This window comes from Mytilus californianus, unplaced genomic scaffold, assembly GCF_021869535.1.
Source record: "Mytilus californianus isolate M0D057914Y unplaced genomic scaffold, xbMytCali1.0.p SCAF_1, whole genome shotgun sequence".
NCBI classification, from domain to species: domain Eukaryota; kingdom Metazoa; phylum Mollusca; class Bivalvia; order Mytilida; family Mytilidae; genus Mytilus; species Mytilus californianus.
In genome coordinates, this window is record NW_026262581.1 from 74,205,050 (window position 1) to 74,218,377 (window position 13,328).

The following is a 13,328-nucleotide window of genomic DNA, read 5'->3' on the forward strand; positions in this document are numbered from 1 at the left end:
ATAATGGTGTGAAAGAAATGTATTTCAAATATAAATTAAATGTCAATTTTCAGTACTTAATTTTGTATATTAAGTGGTTCTGTTGTTTTGGGCTTTTTACATCTTCCAAATTATACCGATTTAATGTTTTGCAAATTTGGAAATTATTGCAAGGTTTTTATTAATGCAAATATTGTCTAATACATATGTATATATGAGGCTTTTCCTGAAATCGCAATAATTAATCTCGCATTTTTGTTCAGCCTTCAAAAATTGCATTAATAAATGCACACAATAATTTTTGAATTTACAGTAATTGAAAATATATTTTTTAAGTTTCAACTTGCAAATCTTACATTAAAAAAGTATAATTTTCTTATACATTCTATGCAGAAATTGAAACTCTGACATTTTACCTTTGACTAAATCCGTAAACGTAAAAATGGAGAAACCTGATTTATCATTGCTTTATGTTACTAACCTAACGTATGTAATGAAATGAATCCTAGTATATGTGATTATCCTTGGTGCAAAGTTTTATATTATTATCAAACAGTTTTGATTATACATTGTATTTCTGTTTTATCATTTTTATCAACGTAAGGTCATCATAGTAGGATATCTAAAAATAAATATATTTTATCCCAGATATGATATACAACTTTTATATGTATATCAATGTACTTTACAATTGTTGTTGGTGGTAATGAAGGATAGACGAAACCTCAAATGTTTTTAAAAAGTTATTGTTTTAAAACACCAAAATAACTATTATGAGTAAGCATAAAGAAAACACTAGAAAGTGTTGAAAATGTAAAATTTTAACTCAGAGAATAACTTTCTCCAAAATTCATTCAGGAATTGCAACGATAAAATCTGATAGTAGATAAAATGAAATATAACTTTTGACTTTTAACATGCAATAATTTGTGGTGAATAGAGTTTGTTATTACCAAGACAGTTTAAAATATAACAGAAATATTTATGTGATAGAACAGTACACAAGTAATATATTAATAGAGGTGTGGGGTGTGCAGATAGATTATAAATAAAAGGAGATTTGAGTACATATCAATGAAACAGCAACTCTTCAGCACAATAAATCTTAAAGGAGTTAATTTTTATGCTCCTGCCAATGGGGGAAGGGGCATTAAGTGTTACCCTTGTCCGTCCATACATTTGTCCTTACATCCCAAAATAAGTTTCCGTTCTCTAACTTTAGTTTGCTTCAACCAAATGTTATGAAAGTTATACACAATGCTTGTTACCACAAAACACAGATTAAATTCGAATTTGGGTGGTGTCACTTTTACAGTTCTCTAGTTTTGTCCCTTTATAACGTTATATGTAAGCGGGGGCATCATCTGTGTCCCATGGACACATTCTCCATTATTGATCCTGCCTTTGAGTAATGTTGCAGAATACAAGACTGATATTCTAATCATGTGATTGTGTCCTCTAACGTGACTTTGAAGGTCAACTGAATCTTACCAAAGTAGGGATTATATTCCGGTAGGTTTGATATTCCCTACAACCAGTTCAACTTTTAAATTGAAATTGTATGTAAAAAAACTCATAGAAAAAGGTTTAGTATGCTATTTTACAAAGGAGCTCATGAGACAAATCTAAAAAGATTTCTTTTGGTAAAAGTGTTTTGAACAGATATATCATGTTAAGGAGGGGTATTTGCTTGAGAATGAATTTCCCTCGCCTTACCGCTCGCGAAATTGAACATTCTCTCTACTGGTATTTTTCGCAAATACCCCTCAAGAACATGCTATATCTGTTTAATTACACCGAATGTTAACGTACAAAACGCATTGATGATCGTGACATTACAAGCGTCCAGTCGGATAGAGTATTTTTTGGCAAATACCACGGCAGAGAGGGTAAAAAAGGCATATCCTTTTTGCATATACCCCGGCGCTGTTTAAAAATGAACGATATTCATTTGATAAAAGTAAATTGGTGAAAAATACTCTGGCTATCAACCAATCAAAACCCAGGATTCTTACATAAGGTGTAATTAAAACTGCAATTGTCAGGTATGGGATAAGATATGGATATTTGTGTTTGAATAAATGATAAGTAATTAAGCTACACATTTTTGAGATAAACGTGTAATAATGATTTACATTATTTTCAGGAGGGATGTAAAATTTTACACCAATGAGAGACCTCGTACCTTCTCCCTAAGTCAAGAATGTTATAATCCTGAATACTTAGATGCAGAAGAGGAACTTAAACTGAGAGTAGCTGAACTGATGAAAAAGCCACTACAGCCCTGTGCACCAAACAAGTAGTGTAGGACTTTCTAAAGTTCTGTTTTAAATAGAGGGGAAATGAATAAATAAAACTGGGGAAATGAATAAATAAAACTGGGGAAATGGAGAAAAAAACAAGAATTGTTAAAGAAAAGTTGTTAAAGCCTATGATAACATATTTGTTTCTTTCAAAATTTAATATTTTATTTTGTTTCTTAGTTTGCATTCCTTGTATTAAACTAGAATCATTATGAATTGTGTAAATAAAATCAACCATACAAAAACAATATCTTCAAATTGCTTTACTACACTAGTTTAAAAAAAAGGCAACCTTTAGGCCACTCTAAATTTGATTTTGAATTCTTTGGGTTCCTTGGCTCCAAAATTTTGACATCTTAAAATTTGTGTTCATTTCCTAAAAACTTTCTGAATTGTCGCTCCATTTAAATGAAATAAGCAATTTTATTTTTGAAATGTCATGACTTGTCCACAATTTACAGAAAATTACAATTTTTTCTTGTGTAGAAAAATTATATATCCTTAGTTAAAACAGATGTGTTGTAGAAAAAGTTATACATCACCAAATTTCAGATATCGCTTACTGAAATAATTATTTTGGAAAAAATTAAAAATTGAAAATTTCATTTCAATTTTTGTACAATATAGTCTGAAGAACAAGTAATCAATTGGGAGTGGCCTAAATATACAAATTTTGTAGGAATGATAGACAGAGTCATTACTCATTTTAAGTTATTAAAAAAAAAAACTTTTCATAACATGTATAATTAAATGACCGTATTTACATTCAATAAAGTGATCAATTTAGACTAAACTATGTTACTTTTATGATATGTAGTTTATTGTTTACATTTCAGAGTATGCTTAGGATATACAGAACAGTCACTATTACATAGAGATATAAGTAGTGGGTAAGTCTTCCCTGATTTATCAATTTTAATTGTGTTAGTATATTAAGTGTAAGCACAATATCAACAGGAATATCTTTTAAATAGAAATTAAAAAAAAGTACACACATAAAATAAATTAAAAAAATCCAGCAGTAAAGTTTCAACACAAAATTATTTTTAGGCATTTTCTATAAAACCAAATAGAGTTACATGTGAACAGCAGCTCAACAAGAAATCCCTTCTTAAAATCTTAAAAAGTTTATCTTCAGTACATTATAATAAGCTCTTACTAAAACATAATTGTTTCAAAATTGTAAAAGACTGGGCTGTTTCAGAATCTAATGATCCTAGGTAATATTTTTTAGGTTAAATGTTGTGATTGGTTGAAAACGTCATAAACAATTGAAATTCATCCAATGATATGTTATTTTTATTTTGGGGTACTACAAATGAAATTAGCCATAGTCCTTTAGATTTGGAAACTGCAATAATACTGAGATGTCCAAAGATCTGAAATTTATATTGCATTCAATTGGAATTTTCATAAAGCTTTATAGACAGATCAACTCGAATAGCATGGCTGTAACATTGATTTAAAACTTGGTTTTTTTTCAGAGGCTTTGAAGAATGTCCAGAAAGATTACAACACCTCTGTAAAACATTGAAGAACAAAGGATTATGGGATAGATGTCTAATAACACAGGTATTGTTATTATTATTTCTGCAATGGTGATGTCCATTATGTGGTATGAATGTTTGAGTAGATGAACATTTTTTTAATAGTTCTATTTTAATTAACTGCCTTGTTGGTTTTATGATAGGATTTCTTACCTCCAGTACAGGAGATCATCAGTTTGTTCCACATCAAGGTCACTTCAAATTTTGAAATTGACATTTGCTGTTTCTCTGTCTTACTAACCTCATGAACTCTTTATCTACCACTGACGGATATATACACAGTTTTTATCATCGTTCTGTCCGCAGTGTCTGATAAATCTGCTTGCATAATCAAGTGTTTATTCGCAATGACTGATAGATCTGCTGTAAACATACACTTGCACAATCCCGGTGACGGATATTTCTGTAAAGTATACCACTGTTAAAACCCTTTAGATTTGACAAAACTGTTGGGGAATCCCGAAATGAACCAATGAAATTTGGTTTTACAAATTAATAATCTTTCAACTCGTACATTCCTTTTCTTTAAAAGGTGTGTGTTTACATTTGATTACGATGAATTTTACATGTGTTCGGAATGCGATTAAAACAATGGTGGATGAATGGGCTCCTTGTTCAAATCGGATAGCGTAAGTGAAGAATTTGAAGGATTTATGCAATTAGCAAGCAAAATTTAGAAGTATAGGAAGGGATAGTTTAGTTTGTAGAAACCGGATTGCGAGTCTTCCGATGATGAAGAAGCCAATAGAAATAATGTGGTATGAGTGCCAATGAGACAACTCTCCATCCAAGTCACAATTTGTAAAAAGTAAACAATTATAGGTCAAAGTACGGCCTTCAAAATGGAGCCTTGGCTCACACCGAACAGCAAGCTATAAAACATGGACAAATAATTTGAAAACTTTTTATGTCTGTTTACGGCAGCTTTCAAGCTTGATAAGGAAAAGAAAGAAATTGATTTTGTATTTGTTTTACTTTTCAATTAACACACAATAAATACTGATTAATTAAACATTTACTTAGAGTACTCATAACACAGCCTTAACAATTTGTGAAAAATTCTCTCACTGATAGTTAACCTACAATTCAGCAGCAGTAGCTAAATAATCAGCAGTGTGAATTAGTTGAAGACTTTTGTCATTTAAGCTAGCACATTTGAATATTACTCAATATCTTTCAGGGAAGAAAAGCTACAGATGATGAATTAACGCTTGCTCACAGGTAATACGTACATGTTAAAATTGTTGTTTACAATTCGAATCCTACTGTGGGAAGAACAAAAATTTGTATTGGGGGGGTCTTGGTGGCTGAGTGGTATAAGTAGTTCATGAACAATGATCACTGACCTGTTAACTCTGAGGTTTGTGAGTTAGAACCTGGCTTGATGCAAGGTATGCTCAATTTTAATCTTTATTGACCAGGATAATTAGTTTTACTGCAAAAAAATCAATGATTTTCTTCATGAACATCTGCTACTCTACCATTAAAAACTGGTCGCAAGGATTTATCCAAAGTCGCTGAAAGTTGCCACAACCACCAACAAACAAAGTTGTGTTCCCTGTTCCCATTTTCTATTCTATTTTATAACATAGATATTAGTAAATGATATGTCCTGATCTTTTTATGAAAAATGATACAGTACACAGATAGAAAATAAAGTATGTCATTTAAAATTTATATAATACATGTATATAAAAGTTACCATAGAGTCTGATTGAGCGTAAAACAAAATATGTTTTCACCCCTTATTGATTATTATGAAGACTGCTAAAACTTTAAAATAATAATGTTAAAGTATTTAATGTGAATGAATTGTGTATTTCAGTCCAGACTTCATCAGACAGCTGAAGAAAATAGAGAAGATGGATGAAGATGCTTTAATCAAATACCAATCTTCTTTTAAATCTGTCTACTTTTGTCAGGTATATTGTGATGCTTTCTGTTTGTATGCTGACATTATTCTTTCATTAAGGTAATATAAGGTACAGTTTCTGAATGTTGTCAAATAAAACTCTTTCGGCAAACTAGCCTTTTTCATGCTAATGCATTGCTAATCAATCAAATAAAACTCAAGTTATGACATTATATTTTAATATTTTAACAAATTGTCTTTTTAAGAAATACAATGTTTTAACAGTATGGATGCCTGACATACATATGATGTAGTTCTACATTGGCTAGAGGTATAGGGGGAGATCTCACAAAACATGTTTAACCCCGCCAGATTTTTGCGCCTGCCCAAGTCAGGAACCTCTGGCCATTGTTAGTCTTGTATGTTTTTTTTAATTTCGGTTCATTTATATGTTTTGGAGTTTTCTATGAACTAGTACACATTTTTTGTTTAGGGGCCAGCTGAAGCCCGCCTCCAGCTGCGGGATTTTCTCGCTGTATTTAAGACCCATTGGTGGCTATCGGCTGTTTTCTGCTCTTTGGTCGGGTTGTTGTCTCTGACACATTCCCCGTTGCCATTCTCAATTTTATAAGATATTCATCACATTAAAATTAGAAATGGACATTATGACAAATTGTGTTTTAAGAAAAAAGTTGTTTAGAGTAAATGAATTTTCAACAAAAATGAAACTTTTCTTGAAAATATAAAAAGTTAAATATGACAGAAGTAGTATACAATATATCAACAATAACATGAGGTCAGACATTTATGCGTTCAGAAACAGAAAGAATACTTAAAGGATTAAAATGAAGTTAAGCAACAAAAACCCTTGTTACAAACAAATTCATATGTACTGCACAGGTATTTCGTACATTTAAGGTTTTAAATGTTTAAATATTTACCCCTGCAGTTATCTTTTACTGATTTTTTCATGGTATTATATTGAGAAAGTGAAGTAAAGTTTGTCTGTTTCTGTTACAGGACAGTTTCACAGCAGCTAGTTGGTCTGTTGGTACTCTGCTGTCAGTTGTGGATGATGTTTTAACTGGACAGGTAGGTGTTACAGGACAGTTTTGAACCATTGAATTTGTTGGTACTGGTTTCAGTTGTACATTATTATAAAAGGTTTTACAGGCCATGTAAGTTGTCATCGACCAGTTTTACATCACTGAGTATAACTGTTGGTAAACTACTTTTAGTTTTGGATAGTAGTATATTCACACATTCCATTAGTGACAAAATGGTATATTCATGCTTGTTTAAATATTTATTTTCAGTCACAGAGTGGTGTTGCCCTAACAAGGTAAGCATACAAATTATTTCTGTAAAACAAAACAATAACTATGTTTATCAAAGTGCATCATAAAGATGTAAGCTTTTCAGATTCAATTATGTTGGGCCATCTAGACTCAATAATGTTTGGCTTACACTGTAACATGTCAGGATATTCAGATTCAAACATGTTAGGTTTGATTTAGGCAAAGAAATTCTCACATTCAAATTTGAAAATATAATTGATTTTTTTACCACAATACATGTTTATAGTAATTGTCAACCAGAAGAGTTGCAGTTTGACATATTTATTCCCAATATTTCTCATATTTATCTGTGCTATATTGTAATAAATGATCTATTAATCATAATTATACCTAATTGCAGACCTCCAGGACATCACGCAGAGGCCAATACTATAATGGGATTTTGTATGTTTAATAATGTCGGCATTGCTGCCAAATATGCTCAACAAAAATATAATGTTAACAGGTAAGTTTTCTCACAGTAAGAAAAAAAAAACCCAGAAATACTAGATCAATTAGTACAGCACAGTACATATATTCATTGATGATTTAATAAAAAAAAAATTGGAAAAATAAAAAAAAAGTAAAGGTCTTTTCTAAGACATAATGTATCATGCACCCCCAATGCCACCTTCAAATCAAAGTTATACACTTAGCCCTTTTGAAAAGCTTAGAAGCTTTTAATATGCCTAACTACCCATGAGGTATTTAAAATTTCTGACCTCCTTTAAATGCTTCAAAAATATATTAGATGTGAAACCTAGCATAATTTTTTTGTTTCATTATTAAAGGGTTGTGATTATTTGTATTTCAGAATTGTGATTGTAGACTGGGATATACACCATGGTAATGCATTACAGACTTTATTTTATGATGACACGAGGTAATAGTGGTTTGAAATTATAAAGTTAATTTTTCCAGACATCATCATGGACCATACATATGAATATATCTATTGAATTTGTTCAAGACGAGATCCAACTAAGTCTCAAAAGCTTAAGGTATTAATATGCTTTTGGCAAGATCAAACAGCTAAACTTTAAGCATATTTCAACCGTGTCAGGATTTCTTTGTCAATATTGAGTTTCTACAACTTTGTGTTAAAATTTAGGGGAAAAGCTCATGTACAAAAAACCATTTACTGAAAGAAAACATCATTTACAGAACATTCTTATATAGCTCTGCATTCAATTTCCTTTTTTATACGACTGCAAAAAAAATTTTGCGTCGTATAATGCTATGGTGTCGTCTGTGTCAGCGTCGTCCAAAGACACATTTGGTTTCCGGACAATAACTTTAGTTTAAGTGAATGGATCTCTAAGAAATTTTACCAGAAGGTTCAATATTAAAAGGAAGGTTGGGATTGATTTTGGGTGTTATGGTACTAACAGTTTAGGAATTAGGGGCCAAAAAGGGGCCAAAACAAGCATTTTTGTAGTTTCCGGACAATAACTTGTGTGTTAGTGTATAGTTCTCTCAGAAATTGTACCACAAGGTTCCATATCACAAAGGGAAGGCTGGGATTGAGTTTGGGGGTAATGCCCCAAGGGTTCAGGAATAAGGGGCAAAAAAGGGACCAAAAACAAGCATTTTTCTAGTTTCCAGACAGTAATTTGTGTTGAAGTGTATGGATCTCTCTAAAATTGTACTACAAGGTTCCATACCACAAAGGGAAGGCCGGGATTAATTTGGGGGTAATTACCCCAAGGGGGAGGGGGTTCAAAAAGTTTGGGGGCATTTTTTTTCCAACATTTTTGGGGGGTTCATATTTTTTTACTTCAAAACTTTTGAAATTTCAAATGATTGCACAGTATTGCGCAATAGCAAGAATTCTTCAATTGCACAGTATTGCGCAATAGCACAGTATTAGGCAAACGCAAGAATTCTTCAATTGCACGGTATTGCGCAATAGCACAGTATTAGGCAATAGCAAGAAATCTTCAATTGCACAGTATTGCACAAAAGCAAGAAATCTTCAATTATACAGTATTGTGCAAAAGCATACATAGTATTGCCCAACAACAAAGTATTGCGCAATAGCACAGTATTGCACAGTAGCACAGTATTGCGCAATAGCAAGAAATCTTCAATTGCACAGTATTGCGCAAGAGCAAGAAATCTCAATTATATAGTATTGCGCAATAGCAAGAAATCTTCAATTGGCCAGTATTGCGCAACAACACAGTATTGCGCAGTAGCAAGAAATCTTCAATTGCACAGTATTGCGCAATAGCATAGTATTGCACAATAGCAAGAAATCTTAAATTGCACAGTATTGCGCAATAGCAAGAAATCTTCAATTGAAAATAAATACAAATCTTTTAACCAATTTCAATGGGATTTATTTAAAGTCTTTAATTTTTGGGGGTTCTAACCTTGTATTACTTTTTTGGATATTGGGCCCCATTTTTAAATTGGTCTACATTGAGGTCAAAAGGGTCCAAAATTAAACTTGATCAAAAACTGAATTATTGAGGCTGTATGATATGCTGAATCTTATTGTGCATTTAGATTTTTTATTTTGGGCCCTGTTTTCAAATGAGTTCATATTAAGGTTTGAAGGGTCTAAAATTAAACTTTGTTTGATTTCAACTAAAATTAAATTTTTGGTGTTTTTTTATATGCTGAATCTAACCATGTTGTTAGATTTTGGATATCAGACCATTTTAGGTAAATTAAGTGTCCCATTTCAAATTTTTAAGATCTTTGACCACATTTATTTTGTTTCAGAAATCTATATTATGTCAAAATTTGATCACAATCCAAATTCAGACAGCATCAAGCTTGAATATTGTGTCCAAAATTGCCCCAACTGTTCAGGGTTTGACATCAGCGGTCGTATCTGGCTGCGCTCAGCGAAGCATTTTATCTATATATATGTTTTAATAATCAAAAACCCCTTCAGTTATTAACTCTTTACCTATGACACAAAATAGATAAAGGAAATGATGACATTGATGGTGTAATACAAAAAATAGGACTGACAAATATTTAGGGGTTGAAATTATCAAAAAGCAGAAGATTTAAATTTCTAACAGGAGGGAAGGAGGGAGGCCTAAAAAATGGGGAGATTTTGACTCCTGCCCAAAGAATCAGAAGTATGGAGATGGTTTTCTCCTAGATATCAAGTATACACACTGCTATGAAATTGTAAGAAAGCATTTGAGTTGGCATCACCACTTTCATTGGATGCAATGTTTCCAAAAGATGTTATCTGCATTGATAATGAAATTTTGTAGACTTGAGTGTGTAAATGCATTTTCAGTGTTTGAAAAATTACAAAATTACAATGCACTTTCATTGTAAAGTAGCTATTAACTTTTTTTGTGTTTTTCATATGTTGCTCTCAGTGAATGATCTTGTGTACTTTCAATGTTTAAAAAATTACAATGTACTGTAATTGATTGAATATATGTACATTTAAATTTTTAATTATTACAAAATACATTATATTTTAAGCATTTAGAAAATTCCAAAATATTGCATTGTTTAAGTAATTACAATATACCTTAACTGTAACAATAAAAAAACCAATGTAATTTCAGTGTTTTATACATATCACTTCACCGATTCGATAAAGGATCATTTTATCCATATGGAGGAGAAGGATACCACAAGTGTGTGGGTGGAAAATCTGCTCAGGGATACAATGTCAATATTGCTTGGAACCATGTAAGTCATCTTTTTATATACCTCTCTTAGATCAGAGAATCATAGTATACTCTAGTCCATCTATTTATCTGTTTCTCCATCCACACGTCATAGAAAAGCTAGAGAATGCTTTGATAAAATTTCAGTGTTTGATTAATTGGAAAAGGTAAAAGAAAGCTTCCTTTGGATTTAAATTTTTTCTAGAATCTTGTGACTTAAATCTTCAGAATAAAGCCACTTTTTTGACTCGCATATATATAAATCAATTTTTTCACAAATTACAAATTTTAAGAAGTGTTCTAAATAAGATTCTATATATGAGAGTTAATAAAACAGGAACTTCTCAAAATGTCATAGTATTCTTCTACTTTAAAGGCATCATAGAGTATAAAATCTCAGTTTTTTTTTGTCACCTATGTTTCCATCACACAAGTTTTATTAAGAAAATTGATTTAGTAATACATAGTACATAATGACAGAATGTTTTTCGTTATGATTTTTTGGACAGTTTGAAATGAATATGTACATCTAACCCTAGACTTGATTCTTAACATAAGTACGATAAATTATTACCTATACAATAATTGTGCTCACAAGTCATATCCATCAGACAGCTTGTTATTTATTGTAGGAATCCAAGGGAGATTCAGATTATGTAGCAGCATTTCAACAAGTAATCTTACCTTTATGTTATGAGGTATTTATATATTGTATATCTCACATAACCTCTAATAATTTCAGTTTATTTTTTGTTTTTCTTTTCTCTTTATTTTTTTTTTTTTATAAAATAGTAAAAAATTTAGAGTCTTGTTTTATGACCTGAGATTACTGTTACCTTAAAAAGTGACACCTTTGCTTCAGAATTGAAACTCCATTCAATGAAAATCCTATGAAAGGTGGTTATTGAAGTTTAGCAGAATGTCTGAATAAAAATAGTTTCATATCATCAAATTATCATTTAAAAGGAGAAGAATGTAATGAAAATCAATATCATGTAGATATTTTGTATGTCAAGTGTGTTTTTACACAAGTTAAAAAAGATGAAGATGAAATAAACCAAGGATTTTCATAGTAATAAAAGTTACGTTCAATCATAATTCATAACATTTCTTTATTGATTATCATTATGTCTTTTCAGTTTTCTCCAGATTTGGTGTTGGTGGCTGCAGGCTTTGATGGTGCTAAAGGAGACAATTTAGTAAGTGAATTTTAAACATAATTTGAATTCATTTTGTTTGGATCAATTCTCGAGGTTGGAGTAAAAAAAAATCAATTGTAAGGAATTTATTTGATTGCTCCTATCAAAGTACCTAGCAATTTGTGATACATCAAGTATCTAAATTCTTGGTTCCTTTCTACCAAAGAAATTAATGAAAAATTAGTATCACAGAAATGAATCCACCATGGTTTGAAAGAACCAATTTCGAATTTGTCAGCCATTGAAGAAGACGGAGAATTTTTAAGGTAACTCTTTGGTTACAGGACCATTCTCACTTAAAATGAATTCATAGTCATGCAGATTTCCTAAAATTATCGAATTACCCACTATTTTTATTACACAAATGACCTGATTTTGGTGTGGAAACTTCTCAAAATGGCACAAAAGGACCCATCTGAAAACATCATGATAAACTCTTGGCTTCTATGTTAAATTATTCATTTTTATACGACCGCAAAAAATTTTTGTGGTCGTATATTGGTATGACGTTGTCGTCTCGTCAGTTGTCGTCGTCGTCGTCCGAAGACGCATTAGTTTTCGCACTCTAACTTTAGTTTAATTGAATGGATCTCTGTGAAATTTTACCATAAGGTTCAATACCACAAAAGAAAAGTGGGGATTGATTTTGGGAGTTATGGTACCAACAGTTAAGGAATTAGGGGCCAAAAATAAGCATTTTCTAGTTTCCAGACAATAACTGTGGAACGGTGTATGGATCTCTCTGAAATTATACTACAAGTTTCCATACCACAAAGGGATGGTTAGGATTTGCTTTGGGGGGTTATGGCTCAAACCGTTTAAGAATTAGGGGCAAATAAGGGGGAAAAACAAGGTTGTCCTGGTTAATGGACAAATACTTTAGTACAAAACATAATTTAAAGCAGTGTAAGGGAGATAAATCAAATACATCATTGAAATTATCTCCCTTACAATGCTTTTAAATTATGTATAAAGTAATGGTTAATGAACAATTAAGATAATTTAAAACAGTGTAAGGGAGGTAATCAAAATACAACGTTTTGGTTACTTCCCTTACACTGCTTTTAAATTATGTTTAAAGAAATAAATATTTATAAAGGAAGACCAGTAAAAATATCTGCAAATGTTGCATCTTTTTTTTTTACAAAAAAATCCATATGAAAGATTTGACACTATATTTTAAATTCTATTATAAAATAGATTAAGTTAGCACTATGGTAAATTTAAATCCAAAATTAAACTTTGTTTGATTTTAACAAAAATTGAATATATGGGGTTCTTTGATATGCTGAATCTAAACATGTATTTAGATTTTAGATTTTTGGCCCAGTTTTCAAGTTGGTCCAAATTGGGGTCGAAAATTAAACTTTGTTTGATTTCAACAAAAATTGAATATATGGGGTTCTTTGATATGCTGAATCTTACCATGTATTTAGATTTTTTATTTGTGGGCCCGCTATC

At 31.2% G+C, this 13,328-nt stretch overlaps 1 protein-coding gene across 1 annotated transcript in view; it reads left to right on the forward strand.

Annotated features, from left to right (window-relative positions):
• Positions 1-13,328, forward strand: part of LOC127737938 (histone deacetylase 6-like) — a 58,861-nt gene that overhangs the window by 35,191 nt on the left and 10,342 nt on the right. The window contains exons 14-25 of the mRNA XM_052248906.1: positions 2,126-2,278; positions 3,119-3,172; positions 3,767-3,854; positions 5,010-5,050; positions 5,655-5,751; positions 6,702-6,773; positions 6,998-7,023; positions 7,380-7,484; positions 7,833-7,901; positions 10,564-10,690; positions 11,301-11,366; positions 11,808-11,867. Coding sequence (XP_052104866.1) covers positions 2,126-2,278; positions 3,119-3,172; positions 3,767-3,854; positions 5,010-5,050; positions 5,655-5,751; positions 6,702-6,773; positions 6,998-7,023; positions 7,380-7,484; positions 7,833-7,901; positions 10,564-10,690; positions 11,301-11,366; positions 11,808-11,867 — 958 coding nt within the window. The remainder of the gene's footprint in view (positions 1-2,125; positions 2,279-3,118; positions 3,173-3,766; positions 3,855-5,009; positions 5,051-5,654; positions 5,752-6,701; positions 6,774-6,997; positions 7,024-7,379; positions 7,485-7,832; positions 7,902-10,563; positions 10,691-11,300; positions 11,367-11,807; positions 11,868-13,328) is intronic.